This window comes from Physeter macrocephalus, chromosome 5 (assembly GCF_002837175.3).
Source record: "Physeter macrocephalus isolate SW-GA chromosome 5, ASM283717v5, whole genome shotgun sequence".
In the NCBI taxonomy this organism is placed as follows: domain Eukaryota; kingdom Metazoa; phylum Chordata; class Mammalia; order Artiodactyla; family Physeteridae; genus Physeter; species Physeter macrocephalus.
Genome location: NC_041218.1, coordinates 38,409,896 through 38,425,576, shown reverse-complemented (window position 1 = coordinate 38,425,576; position 15,681 = coordinate 38,409,896). Strand labels below are relative to the sequence as shown.

Sequence of the window (15,681 nt, the reverse complement as noted above, 5' to 3'; positions counted from 1 at the left end):
AGGGTTCAAAATTAAAAAAAAAACAAACAGGGAGGTGTTACTTTACAGAAACACTTTTTCTGCAGTGTAAGAGGTTCAAGTAAGAACATTCATGCGAAAACCTTCAAAACCAATAAAAAGTCTCACATTCAAATAGAAAAGAAAGCCGGAGCAGTTGTTATGATGTTACATTATCATTAACATTTATTCATTCATAAATATCGGGTCCTTTAATATGTGCCGGGCACTGTGTAAGATGATGGGGACACCTAGTGGGGTAAAATATACTCTTTCATTTATTCATGCAATAATATTTATGGAGTGCCTGCAACATGCCACACCAGAGTTAAGTTAGTTGAATGTGACCTTTGCCTTCCTGGGGCTCAGAGTTTTGTGGGAGAGATGAATGCTAATCTATTTATGCACATGGTACAAACTAGGATAAATCTGAGGACCAGGTATTCCACACAGAGGGAAGGGCACCTCCAAGTCTCAGACTCAAGACAGAGGTTGCCCAGGCTGCAAAGACGAGTGGCAAGAAATGGGCTGGTAGGTAAGTAGGGATAAATAAAAGATGGATAGGGACTTCCCTGGCCGTCCAGTGGTTAAGACTCACGCATTCCAATGCAGGGGGCATGGGTTCGATTCCTGGGTGGGGTACTAAGATCCCACATGCCTTGCGGCACAGCCAAAAATTTAAAAAAATTTTTTTAAAAAGATGGATAGATAAATAGAAAGATAATGATAAATAGGGACCAAGCAAAGGTAAATAAATAAATACAAGGTAAATAAATCTCATACCTTTTCCCTGGTAAGCAGTTTGGAAATTTATCCTGAGGGCGATGTGGAGACACTGAGGGGCTTTATGCAGACATGTAAGAGGATCAAATTCCGGTTTTACAAAGATTTTCTGACTACAATATATAACACATTGTTTTGTGTTTACAGGTACTATAGTATCAGAATAGCACAGATAGAAATCAGGTGTATGAAACAGAACTGGGGAGGCACAGAAGGAGGCCTTTTGAGATCATGAAACTTGAGTTAAGAGATTTGGGAAAAAAAGCATCATGAGGTACGTAGACAGCCCGGGACACTGTCTCCTTATGTCAAGGGCAATGAATGGGACAGAGCCTTCTAGATACACATTTCCTTTACTTATGATTTAGACTATAGTCAATCTTATTTTAAAATTTTGCCACAAATTTCAAATGTGTAACACCCTTGATGCAAGGTCTGAATTCAATTAAAGAGTGTTAATAATCATTATCACATTGAAACTAATATCCTTAAAACTGACTATTTAAGTACATCATGCAAAAATAACTCTCAAATGGTCCTCAATCCTCAAGAACTATAGAACTATTTTTCTGTAATAAAACAAAGACTATAAGTTGAAATAACTGTATGGAAAAAGATGGCTTCTGAAGCAGGCAGACATTTATTATGAGGGTTGATTCATTCAACAAAGCTTTAATGTTCCAGGCTCTGTGCTTAGGACACAAAGACAGAGCCCCTACTCTCAGAGAGCCCACAGTCATCAAGAATACAAGGAAACAACAAATAATAACATGCATTGTTGCACATGCTGTCATAGAGGGGGACTGTAGTCTATGAAGGCTTCATTTAAAAAAAGTGATACCTGTGTTGGATTTTACAGCAGGAGCTGAAATCAGGGAAGGGATTAACGGGGTACAAATTAGGCAATGGAAGTGAGGTGTGGTGGAATAGGCATATCACGTAGACAAAAAAAAAAAGATCCAGAGGAATTAAAAATTATCTATATGGTTTGTTAGGAATATACAAGTAATCGTAGTAATCATAAGTGACTGGAATGAAAGGTATTTGGAAAGGGATGGAGGACAACGAGGATGGAAGGTAGACTGAAGGAAGACTTGATGGAAAGACTGGACTTTGTCCTGCAGTTAATGTAAAGTCCTCAGAGTTTTAAAGTTGGCTTGAGACTTGATCAGATATGATTGTTGAAAGCTAGTGGGCCAGTATAAGGGAGACAATGAAAGGTAATAATAATGCTGTACATAACTTCCAGAACATGTACACTGTCAGGCTTAGAGTAAGATCTCCACAGTTCTATATGAGAAGTCACAACGAACAAAAAACAGGAGTCTTATTGCTCTCTATATACATAAAATGCCAGGGATATGGCCCCAGTAGAAGGTAGGTGTATAATAAAACATTACTGACTCCAGAAGAAGGAAAAAAAAAACCCTAATCACTGCTTAGTTTTTGCTTTTGTTCATTTCTAAAATAATGGCATGTTCTAGAGAAGGAAGGAAACAATGAAGAGGACCAGCGCTCAGGTCCACATTCCTACACACTTCAGGTGACGCTGTGACTAACAAGTACTTGAGGACGAAGGAGAAGAAATGGCCTACTGTTCACGATGCTGGAAGCCACTCCAACGGTAACCTTGGAGACACCCAGGTTCTCCAAGCAAGAATGAAGTTAAAACTGCACTAGGCTTAGCAGATACTTGAGAATTACAGACTTTCAACCTTCATTTTGATTTGGAGACCCATGGGGAAATGCTAGGCCAAATCTCTCTTTGAATTGATAAGAAGAGAAAAAAAGCAGCAATGCTAGGAATAAAGAACAACCAAAAAAAGATTAATTTGAAAATCTCAATATATAATTTGTCAGTATCAATTAAGATTAAAATGTATATATCCCATGATCCAACAGTTCTACTTCCAGAAATTCATTCTACAGCAATAAGGGCACAAATCCATAGAGATATATGTATGAAGATGTACACCACAGGATCCTTTCTAATGGCAAAAATCAGAAACATCCTGAATGCCCATTAAAAGGGAAATAATTAAACTATGGATCATCATATAATGAGATTCAGAAGAATGAATAATGTACTGGGCTATATAATGTCCATGGTATATTACTGTGTGAAAAGACGTGCAACCAGTATGAACAGTATGATTCCATTAAAAAATGTGCGTGTGGATATAGTATAGAAAATAGTCTATGAGGATACGTCCCTATGTGTTAACAGCAACTATCTCTGGGGAACAGAATCATGTGTGTGGAGGAAAAGAGGACATACGCTTTATTACTTTAAAGCAATAGGGTTATGTGGGATTTTTAGTGTCTAATCCCAATAACAGTTACCATTTTTCATTAATATCACTCTATTAAGTTGTACCTTTCCTTACTGATCATTTCCTTATTTACTCAATTTCTAACCTAAATGTAGATACAAAAAAATCCCCCCCCAAATCCCAAACTCGCCCTCTGTCAATTTAGCCTCATTAGATGTCCTCACTTCATGACTAGAACTACCTCATTACTTTTAAAGAGCTGACGAAGGAAATGTTATACAATTTGATAGCAAAGATTTTCGTTTAGGCAAGTTTATTAATGTTTAGGCAAAAGCTGAGTTCAGCTGCCTGAGCAAAGAACTGAGACGTTAATAGAATATTCCTAGCCCTCACAATTACTTGGGAATGATGATAGTATCAATCTTCATCGCAGGGGGTAGTGAAATGAGATGCTGCAAGAAAAGAGTTTAGCTCTGCATCTGCCTCATGGCTGAGGGAGTGGGGCTGAGGAGGTACTACATAACTGTTAGCCATTATCACTGTTGTTGCTTATACATATCACACTCATTTACAACTTACGATTTAGATGCCCCGATAACATTAAGTCATTAACAGAGATCGTTTTATTAGTCTTGATATTCCCAACATCTAGCCAAGGTGCTCAACAAATGTTTACTGAGTCAAGCAACTGACACAATAAAATAATAATAGTGCTTACCTCATGGGGTTCTTTTCAGGATTTAATGAGTTAATATTAATCAGCCTCTTAGAACAGTGCCTTACATGTACTAAGTTCTATATAAATGTTTGCTGTTTGAGGTCGTCAGTTCCTTTACCACAATACCCAAATCCCACAGTCCTCTAAGATTTTTGGTTTTATAATCCATATGGCAGCAAAACCTTACCCAAACTACTCATAGTCTTTATTTATCCCACCTAGAGCAAATATTTTATTTAGGTGCAGAAATACTGAGATGTTTGATTATACAGTTGACCCTTGAACAACATGGGTTTGGACTGTGCAGGTTCACTTATACAAAGATTTTTTTCAATAGTAAATACTACAGTACTACACGATCCGCAGTTGGTTGAATCCGTGGATGCAGAGCCATGGATGTGGAGGAAACATGGATAGGGAGGAACCACGTGTACAGAGGGCTGACGCTAGGCTATATGTGGATTTTCAACTACACATGGTTCAAGGGTCAGCTGTAGTTGCTACTACCCCCAATTCTACTGGAGGTGCTATATGATACTATACAGTATATGTGCCATATTATCTTTCTGAAATCTCAAAAATTCTGCTTTCTGAAATACCTTTGGTAGAAGGACTTCAGACAAGGGACTAGAGACCAGTGCTATCATCTTTGGAAAACCTTGTAACATAGATTTCAGTAGCATAAATATGGATACTTGACTTTGAAGAAAATTGAGAACAGGAAAACTTCACTTGTTAAAAGGTGGTATCTGAACTTTTAAAATACAGATTAAAACCAGCTGACTAATTAGCCTTTAGTAAAATAAATGCCCTCCAGTCTGCCTTCACTCCAGTTATCCCCCTTCCATTCTTACACTGGGGAAGGTGTCCTTCCTCCCAGTCAAGGCTAATTAGGTCCCTCCTGCTGCTTTCTTAGAGACCTCCCCCTGTGAGTTAGGATGTCTCCCTCTCCACCAGCTCTGATCATTTTTATTTAAATATGTTTAAGTCTCCTCCATGATAAATATTCCTCTGACATCCCAAGTTCTCCTTCAGTAGACACCTTATGCTCCTCTTCTTGAAACACTGTCTACATCCACTATATCTTTTTCTTTTTTTTTTTTTTATTCCTCAGTCCATGACATCTTGGCTTCCACCCTCACCAATGCACTGAAAATGTTCAAGTTCACCAAACATTCAATAATTCAATAGCGCAACCAGATAGGTCTTTCTTAACACAAACGTGATCATGTCTGTCCCTTCTTAAAACCCTCCATAGTTTTCCAATGTCCTCAAAATAAAGTCTATGCACATTCACAGAGCCTTATGTCTTACATTTCTCTTCCTCACACTGTACAGTAGGTCTATCAATCTACAAATGTTGCCTGAATGCCTACAGCATGCTAGGCAAGTTCTGGGATCTGAGGATACAGCAGTGAACCAGCCGTCGTTTCAGACATCAAGAAGTTTATAACCTAGTAGCTAAGAGTTGGGGATACACATAAACAAATAAACAAAAATATTCCAGATTCTAATAACCGTTATAAAGGTGGAATGGCAGCTGCAGTATGTCAGTTAGGATATTCAGGTGATGTTTTAGTTGAGGGATCTGAATGTCTCAGCCAAAGATGGACAGCACACTCCCACCCAGCTCTCAGCTGAGACCTCCCTTGGGGAGTTTTCCTCTAGCCTTGAGTTGGGGCTGGCAGCAATTCCTAGATGCTCCAAAGCACTGTGTGCTTACCCTGTGTCTTCACCACTCTCATTTGCCTATGTTACTGCCCATTACCAGTTTGACTCTTCCCCCTACAGGAACTGGCCTTTTTGTTTCTGGTTACATAATAACGCTGGTAGCACTTGGTACGTCGGAATTGCTCAATCTGAAGGACAGATAGAGTAATTAATATTGTTAAAAAAATTTCCTTGGCCTGAAGGCCCAGGTTTTTTTCTTATTTTTTTTAGGCCCGGCTATTTTGAAGTGGGAAACATGTGTCCCTTGAAAAGGTGTGTGGCTGACTGAAATGAGGGAAAGCCACATAAAACACTTTATTCATTACTTTCATTTGCTTTATTATTGTTAATGTGACTATTAAAGCATAAAACTCAATACCTAGATTAAACAAATCATGTTTTTCAACTTATGCTTTTCTACTATTTTTTTCTCATTCCCAGGCCCTGTGAAAATATGTAATTTTTCCTATGTGAAATTTTGAAATACGAAGTCATAGACTTCTTGAGTAAAACCTAATCGTTCCTCAGCTGTGTTAAATATTCAACTTGTGAGGAAAATTAATAACTGCACACAATTATTTTCCATTTTAACCATATGGGTTTCTGTATGTAAGTGGGTAAGTTCTAAGATCTTTATCCATTTTTAATTCTAAACTCAAGATTAAATATAAGCATGAAAAACATGATATTTTCAGGCTTGGGCATATGCTAATCAACTGTCAGATAGATTACATCTGCCCAGACCTATTCTTTGTTTCATATGACTCAGCTTGTCAACTGATCCAAGGTAACTGAAAGATTCTTCTGAGATGATACAACAATTAAAAGTCAAAGATAAGTGATCCCTATGCATTATCTATATTGAAAGAAATCTAGAAATCTTCCTCTAAGGCACTATGAAGGCTTGTAATCATGCAAACATTACACTGTGACTATAACCACTGTCTTATAATTCTCCATCCCCAAGTGATAGGGATAGAGTAGGATAATTCAATAGTTTGTTTAGCAATCCCACTAGGGAAGGGAATTTTAAGGAAGTCTGGGAGACTGTTGTAAGCTAATGACCACTCAACAAAATAATCCAGTAACCTAGCAACAATCTATACTACCTTTTAGGAAGAGCAGGTGCATTCAAGGGCCAGGCACACTCAAGCCACAAGTCCTGATAGTTAAAACACAAGACAGTAGATATGAGATCTGAATCATGTTACACGAAGTCAGGGAATTAATGGTCCTTGAAGAGTAGCATTCTGCATGTAGCCAAGACAGGAATATAGGTGAAAGGGGAAAGAAACCAGGTGAAGGGGGACATTATACCAAAATCTGAGATGAACTACCATATTTAAGTATATGTTAATACCCTTTTGCTAATACACATATGATTTAAATAGCGCCATGACAGTCCCGGTTAGACCACAGAGAGTCAAAGGAGGAACTAATGACGTAAGCCTTGACATCTACCCCAAAATGAGGAAGAAGGTCGTCTTCTCCCCTCCCCACTTTTTCTTTGATTATAAAAGTGTAGCCCTCTTTGTTCTTGGGGCCATGCTCCCTTGCTGGCCTGCTTGTATCTCTCACAAGCATCCTATGCTAATAAACTCACTCTTTGCCTATCGCTTTGCCTCATGCTGACTTCTTTCTCTTCTGAGACAAAAGAACCTGAGCTTCAGTAAGTCCTGATACCAGGTGAGTAGTTTCAATTAAAAGACAGTGGGTTCAGGGCTTCCCTGGTGGCGCAGTGGTTGCGCGTCCGCCTGCCGATGCAGGGGAACCGGGTTCGCGCCCCGGTCTGGGAGGATCCCACATGCCGCGGAGCGGCTGGGCCCGTGAGCCATGGCCGCTGAGCCTGCGCGTCCGGAGCCTGTGCTCCGCAACGGGAGAGGCCACAGCAGAGGAAGGCCCGCATACCACAAAAAAAAAAAAAAAAAAAAAAAAGACAGTGGGTTCAAATGTAAAATAGATAGCTAGTGGGAAGCAGCCACATAGCACAGGGAGATCAGCCCGGTGCTTTGTGACCACCTAGAGGGGTGGGATAGGGAGGGTGGGAGGGAGACGCAAAAGGGAGGGGATATAGTGATATATGTATACGTATAGCTGATTCACTTTGTTATACAACAGAAACAAACACAACAATGTAAAGCAATTATACTCTAATAAAGTTGTTTAAAAAAAAAAAAAAGACAGTGGGTTCAAGTCCCCTCCTAAGTCAGAGATGGTGCGTTTAAGTCCCAATCTGTGGGTGACTTGGGTTCAAGTCCCAGACCGTGGGTTCGAGTCCCAATCTGAGTTTTGGCTGGGTTGAAGTCCCATCCGAGAAAGAGTATAGTTTCACCAGCAGTTAAGTGACCCTTCCATTTTGATGGTTTATGTATGAAGCTGTCTAGAAACTGAAGCGATGGAAGAGAAATAAAAGTAAATACGGACAGAAGATAGGTCATTCCTGTGACTGAGGACAATCAGCTTCTAAGATTTTAGTGAACACCATGAAGGAAGCGTTAAAGTCACCTAAATCTTAGCAAAGATTGGATTTTTACAAACCAGCATCAATATTTTCCATTTAATGTCACTGTCAGAGTAGCACAGCATATTGATTAGACCAAAGCCCACAGAGAATGTCAAATACAGCTCTGCCTCCCTAGTCAGAATGTTGTAGCCAGAACTTCTCACTGTGTTTTTAGAGGGATGAAATCAGCTAATATAGTAATACATACTCCCTTATCTGCTATTAAGGCAGTATTTCTATAATACATACTCCCTTATCTGCTATTAAGGCAATATTTCTAAGTCCACTTAACTAGACTCAGTCTATTTGCTTTTGTCTCATTAGTTCTGCTATTCTGTTTCTAGGTTACTGGGCTTTGATGGCAGGCATTTCAAATCCTATATGCTTGTCCAAAATAAGAATTAATTGCTTGGCTCGAGTATAGAAATTTTAAAGAATCAAGACAGAAGAGCAAATTTGTGGATAAATCTGATAAAAAACAGAATTTAATGGAATCAGGTAAAGCAATTGTCAAAAACCCATCTGAACGATGATGAATAAGAACAAGAGAAACTAAAAAGATATATTAGACACTTTAAGAAATGTCACTTACCCTTAGTTCCTCTTTCGTATTGAAACTATCAAGAAGCTGTTGATAATGTCTATCCGTCATTTGCCGTAACAGGGACAGGAGACAAGCAACAAACTCTCCCTAATTGAAAAAAAAAAAGGAAGCATGTTTTTTAGTAAGTACATAAAAGAACATCAGTAATTTACCTTCAACTGATCTCAAATAGAACACTTGAAAAGAAAACCCACTATGATCCAAATTTACCCTATGATGTTGTCGTAATCTAAATTAACCATAATATTACAGTCAAATTTCTCCCTGTAATGATTACCATTTACTTGGTACACATGCATTTTAAAATTTAGAGTGGGGACTTCCCTGGTGGCACAGTGGTTAAGAATCCGCCTGCCAATGCAGGGGACATGGGTTCAATCCCTGGTCCAGGAAGAGCCCACATGCCGTGGAGCAACTAAGTCCGTGTGCCACAACTACTGAGCCTGCACTCTAGAGCCTGCAAGCCACAACTACTGAGCCTGCGTGCCACAACTACTGAAGCCCGCGTGCCACAACTACTGAGCCTATGCGCCTAGAGCCCGTGCTCTGCAACAAGAGAAGCCACCGCAATGAGAAGCCCGCGCACCACAACAAAGAGTAGCCCCCGCTCACCACAACTAGAGAAAGCCTGCACGCAGCAACGAAGACCCAATGCAGCCAAAAATAAATAAATAAATAAATAATGAAAAAATAAAATAAAATTTAGAGTGGATTTTTTTTTTTAACTTGGGTGGAAGCTTTTCAGTAGGGAAGTAACTCCACACACTTAAAGAAGCATAAGGTACTGAGGCTCCTGACCATTTATTAAGCATTTACTATGTCTTCGTTCATTATACTGTTTGAGCCTCATATCAGTGTTATAAGGTAGGGGGTATAATACTAATTTTTTTCTTTTTTTTTTATTGAAGTATAGTTGATTTACAACATTGTGTTAATTTCTGCTGTATAGCACAGGGAATGCTAATTTAAAGAAAGTAAAATGTAGGTTGGGTGGGCTAAAAGACTTGCCCAAAGTCACACAGCTAGAAACTGGCAGAGCTGTAGTTATTCCTGGGGTTTCCTACTCCAAAGCTCTTCCTGTACCTTCATGCTCCATTTTTGAATTCAAATGACCTTCTCCAGCTCATCAGAGTGCTCATCTGCTGACTTGTTGGGTGTCGAAAAAGCCATACATTGCATAATGTTGGTTTCAATCTCCTTTTAAGAACACTTTTTCATATTCTTTTCCATTATGGTTTATCATAGGATATTGAATATAGTTCCCTGTGCTATACGGTAGGACCTTGTTTATCCATCCTGTATATACTAGTTTGCATCTGCTAACCCCAAACTCCCAACCCACCCCTCCCCCATCTCCCCTCCCCCTTGGCAATCACAAGTCTAAGAACTATTTAAGTTAACTGTGATCCTTTTGTGCTTGGGTGCTATGTGATTGACTCCTACAAAGTCCAAATCTTAAAAATTAATAATGAAAAAGAAAAAATATATATAGCATCCATAGATTTGAAGACTTATAAAATTGCTATCACTTGCATTTCCTGATGCATTTCTAACTTAAAATATGTTTTCAATGCAAACTTTTTTGCTCAGCAAAGAATTTATCTACTTTTAGTTACATTTAAAACAATACAAGCACAACAGGAGAAGTAATCAGTGGTAATTGACTGTGGATTTAGAGAAATTCAGTTTAATTGGGAATTGGTTTCTTTGAGTTTACACGGAAAAAGATGATAGGCTCACATGTAAAATCTAAGACTAAAAGCCCTGAGTAGTCGGATTTACCAAGAGAGGCAGCTAAGTCAGGACAGTCAAACGTATCCCCACCAAGGCCATGGGAGGCCTGAGGATGCTACTTAATGGCCATATCAGGGTAACCAGAGATGCAAGCTGGCTCCTTGCATGTGGATAATCATCTGCAACACACAGATATGACAAGTAATTATCCCTACATACTTTTTAGGGCAAATATGTAAGAACTAACGAGTATGGGCTAGCAGAAATACCGTCTAAGCTCAACATATTACTTTGTTAATGCACAAAGGAACCCTTGATACTTAACACAAGAAATAGAAAATTTACGGGCACAATCATGAATATTTTAGTGTATGTGTATGAAGAAACAACCCAAGGCTAGGAAGAAACTACCTGAAAGGACTGGGAGCTCATACATGACTGGTGCTCATATATGACTGAGAATAGTGTTTATTCTCACCAGCCAGACTGAAAAATTCTCACTATTAATAGGGCATCAGGGCATCAGTTAGAGCACTAAAAGTACTCTTTTCCTCAGTAGTGGGGAAAAATTACTCCTAGAATAAATGCTGCTCTGATCCTACCTACAAAAGTTCAAAAGCAAGACCTGAAACAATCTAACAGTCCCCAATAAACTGCCATCTTCATTCCACAGCAAAGGTCAAAGATATTTTTTGGAATTAAAAAAAAATTCACCTCCCAACAAGGTAAAATTTACAATGTCTGGCATTCAATAAAAAATTACTAGGCTTACACAGAAATAGGAAAAAATGATGAAACAAATGAGAAGAGAAAATAATCAATCAATAGAAACAGACCAGAAATGACACAGATAATAGAATTAGCAGTCAAGGACATTAAAATAGTTATTATTACTGTATTCAATATATTCAGGAAGCTTGAGGAAAGACTGAACATGTTAATTAGAGGCATGTAAGATTTCAAAAGGAACCAAAATAAACTTCTAGAGATGAAGATTGTCATGTATGAGATGAAAATTCACTGAATGGGACTAATGGCACATTAGACTGTGGACAAAGAACATCACCTGCCATTTCAGTATACAAAGGCTGCTGAGTCATCATCTACGACAGCCACCCCTGATGGTGCACCCTGAGGGGAATTCAGGATGGAGAAAACAGGATACTGGTCCTAGATAGTTAAGACGCACATCAAAGGAATAATTTCAATAAGCCCAGACTCTTGAATCTTCTCATACATAGAAAAGCACTAAAATCATTTAATTGAGATGTCTGCTCTTTGTGATTAGCAATAATCTTTTGAAGTTCGACTACATTTTTTTTTTCTTTCAGTAAAAACTCCTATATATCCTGGTTCCTCCCTTACCTCTTTCGGACAGTCCCTCAGAACTATCTGAGAGGCTGCCATCTGGGGCTATACGCCTCAGTAAGTCCGCTGAATAAAACATAATTCTCAACTTTTAGGTTGTGCATTTTTTTCCAGTCAACAGACAATATAGAAGAAGACAGCATAATAGATATCCTCCAAAATGAAACAGAAAAAAAAAAAACTAAAAGAGAAGAAAAAAGCACAGTGAACTCTAGGACAACTTCAAGTAGCAAAATATATACGTAATTGCAGACCTCAAAGAGAAGGGGTCAGAAAAAGTAGTTGAAGAAATAAGGGGAAAAAATTTCAGATTCTTTGAAAAGCATAAACCTATGTATCAAAGAATTTCAACAAACCCTAAGCATACAAAGCATGGAAAAAATTACACCAAAGCACAACATAGTAAAATTGCTGATAGCCAGTGATAAAGAGAAAATCTTAACACCAGTCAGAGGAAAAAAAAGACACATTATATCCAGAGGAAGAAAGATAAGGATGAGAGATTTCTCACTGGAAACAAGACAAGCTAGAAAACAGTGGAGCAACATCTTTAGAGTACTGAAAGAAAACAGCTATCAACCAAGAATTTGTTACCCAGTAAAATTCTTTCAAAAACAAAGACAAAATAAAGACTTTTCAGACATCCCAAAACTTAAACAGTTCACCATTTCTACTCAACATTATAGTGAAGGTTCTAGTAAGTGCAATAAAGCAAGAACAAGAAATAAAGAAATACAGATTGGAAAGGAATTTTTAAAAAGCTGTCTTTATTCACAGAAAACATATTGTGTACAAAGAAAATGCTACAGAATCTACAGTGAGCTACTAGAACTACTTAAGTGAGTTAATCAATGTTTAAGAATACAAGATCAGTGTACAAAAATCAATTTTCTGCATAATGAAAATGAACAATTAGAAATTGAAATTTAAAATAGTATAATTTATAATACCATTAAAGTATGAACTACTTAGTGATATATATGACAGAATATATGTAAGATCTGCTAAAAGCTACAAAAACTTGATGAGAGCAATTAAAGATGACCTAAATAAATAGAGAGATATACTATGTTCATAGACTGGGTGATTCAATACTGTTAAGATGTTAACTCACTCCAAATTGATATATAAATTCAATGCAATCCCACTCCATATCAGGTATTTTGGGGGTTAGAAAGTGACAAGCTGATTTTAAAATTCATGTGGAAGTGCAAAGGACCCGGAATAGTGAAAACAACTATGAAAAAGAACAAAGTTAAAGGTCTTAGACTACCTGACTTCGAGACTAAACTATAACACTATGGTAATCAGGATACTGTGTTACTGATGTCAAAACAGAAAAATAGATACATAGAACAGAAAGCCCAAACCAGAAACAATCCAAACGCCCACGAACAGGTGAATGAATAAACAAATTACAGCATATCCATATAATAAAATACTATTCAGCATTAAAAAGAAATGAACTACTGATAAACAGAGTAACATTGATGAAACTCAAATAATTATATTGAAGAAGTCAAAATGCCCTCCTCCTCCCCCATTCTCCCAAAAAACCAACAACAATAACCACATAGTGTATGATTCCATTCATATAAAAATCTAGAAAATGCAAACTTATCTATGGTAACAGAAAGTAGGTCAGTGGTTGCCTGGGGATGAGGTAATGAAGAGGGGCAAGAGGGAGGGAATACAAACAAGCACAAAGAAACTTGCGAGAGTAATAGACATGTTCATTATCTGGATGGTGATGAAGGTTCACAGGTATATATATTATGTCAAAATTTTATCAAACTGTAGACTTTAAACACATGCAAATTTTTGAGTGTCAATTATACCTCTAAACTTTAAAAAATAAGACATTATGACAATATTATCATTTACGGAATGGCACTATGTGTAAGTTGCTGTATTTTGATTATATTATCAGGTTTATCCATCACTAGAGCCTTGTTGGGTGGACACTATTAACTTAACGTTACAGTGAGATCTGTTAAAGTTAATAACATATTTATCCCACGTTCCACAGTCAGAAAATGGTGAAGCTGGGGTGTTAACCTAGGTATCTCTGGCTCTTCTTCCTGCTGCACAGACTGATTTATTTTATTGAGGAAATATAACTGGGCTTGGGGGTTATATTTCAAATACAAATAGGTATATAAGAATCTGTCTGTTGATAACCAATGTCTGTACCTTTTAGCCTCTCTTACGTCTTGACATGAAAATGTAAATCCAGTTGGTAGAAATGCATTCAATGTTTCATCTCTTAGTTTTTCTACATCCTATCTACACTGTCTCCAATGCAGCTACTAGATCAATATTCTTAGAATATTTATTTCAACATACATTCTGTGAATAGTGAAATATCGTAAATGACATTATTTTAAATAATTTTAGTAATAATAAAAATTATTCAAAAGTGAATAGACTTTCATTAAATCTTTACAGTCACCATACCTAGGAGAATACCTCTTTGAATCCATATCACTACCTATTTATATCTCTCACATCTGGTTTAGGCCCAATGCAAACAACTTGTCATCCTGGTATCTAATCTTGGCACAATTAAGACATGTCGTCAATCCCAATATTTACTGTACAATGTCATTTTATTTATTCACTTCATCAATTTAGGAACTCCAAGCCCATTTAACCCTGTTAAGAGGCCTAGACGTCCAATATTTTACTGACATATTTTTTACCCATAATGTAACTTTGTTTTTAAGAGATTTTTAAGTGTCTACATGAAAACCCTAGACTCACAATTTATTAAAAAGAATAAATAAAAAAACACTGTTGGCCAAGATTCACTTCATTTTAGTGTTGGAACTTTTTTATGTACAAATCACCATCAGAAAGAACTCTATGCTATAGTGGCTTGCATCCATTTTCCAACTAGATTGAGCGTCCTGGGCATTTCCACCAATAACTGTGAATAAGGTTATTAGACGGCTACAACAGTCTTCAAGAAACCTTCTATTATACATACCCACAATTTTCCCCAGAAACATCTCACAGAATTCTCCTGCCTTCTTCTCCTTTCCCCATCCACAGCCCATGGTGCACAAAAACTTTCAACAAATGAAGAGTATGTCTTAGACGTGGCTCCTGCTGAACTGAGTCACCTGCACTATAAATGGTGCTGAACAGAATTATGTGCAAAGCAAAGAAGCATTTATCACTTGTAAGGAACTCTGGAGTCCAATTAGTTTGAGGATGTGAACAAACAGCCATATATGCCTCTTTATAAAATCTGCTTCCACATACAATTAGATCTTTGAAAGGAACCGATTACAACGGTGCTGCTTTTTTTTTTTCCAGCTAGAGAGAGTATTTTAAAGCTAAAGATCAGTTGGTAGAAGAACAAAAAGTACAATCCTTTTAGATACTAAAAATAAGGCTACTATTATCTGGAATTATGACAATAGCGGAAGCCGGTCATCCTTCTGGTGTTACTGGGGGGCAGGGTGACAGCCGTGGTACTCACAGAGAGCTGAAACACTTCAGCACAACACACTGTGGGACCGACTTTTACCTACATTATGTCTGCTTATTGTGGGCACTTTTTCTGTAAAGACTGAAGGGTGCTCAGTGCAGGACTGCCATGTAAAGACTCCCTATGCAGAAAGCCTGTTCTCTAAATAAGAGAAAATGATGAAGAAATTTAGACAGGTCTTCAGTGCCCAGAGAAATGACCTTGTCAATGACCAGAACATATTTCTCACCATAGAATTCGTTATAAGGTAAGCGCTCTTTACAGGAAACTGTCCTGTTTGCTATAAAAGCAGGAAGCCCCTTTTCTTGTCACTTTAGCAAAGCTATATTGTAACTAACTTTTAAACCAGGGACCTCCATGCTCTACTCATCTCCAGCCCAAGCACACATTTCAAATCTTTTAATCACACGATACCTTGCCTAACTTGTCAGTTCTTTCCGTACATCAAAGAAGTAGAAATGAAGAATAAGTAATTAACAGATGACCAGATTTCTT

The 15,681-nt window shown here is 37.7% G+C and overlaps 1 protein-coding gene across 4 annotated transcripts in view; it reads right to left on the bottom strand.

Moving 5' to 3' along the window:
* Window positions 1–15,681, bottom strand: part of DOCK4 (dedicator of cytokinesis 4) — a 499,472-nt gene that overhangs the window by 90,530 nt on the left and 393,261 nt on the right. For all 4 annotated transcript variants that reach the window (XM_024128243.3, XM_028489854.2, XM_028489855.2 and 1 more), the window contains one exon: window positions 8,577–8,675. In XM_024128243.3, coding sequence (XP_023984011.1) covers window positions 8,577–8,675 — 99 coding nt within the window. The remainder of the gene's footprint in view (window positions 1–8,576; window positions 8,676–15,681) is intronic.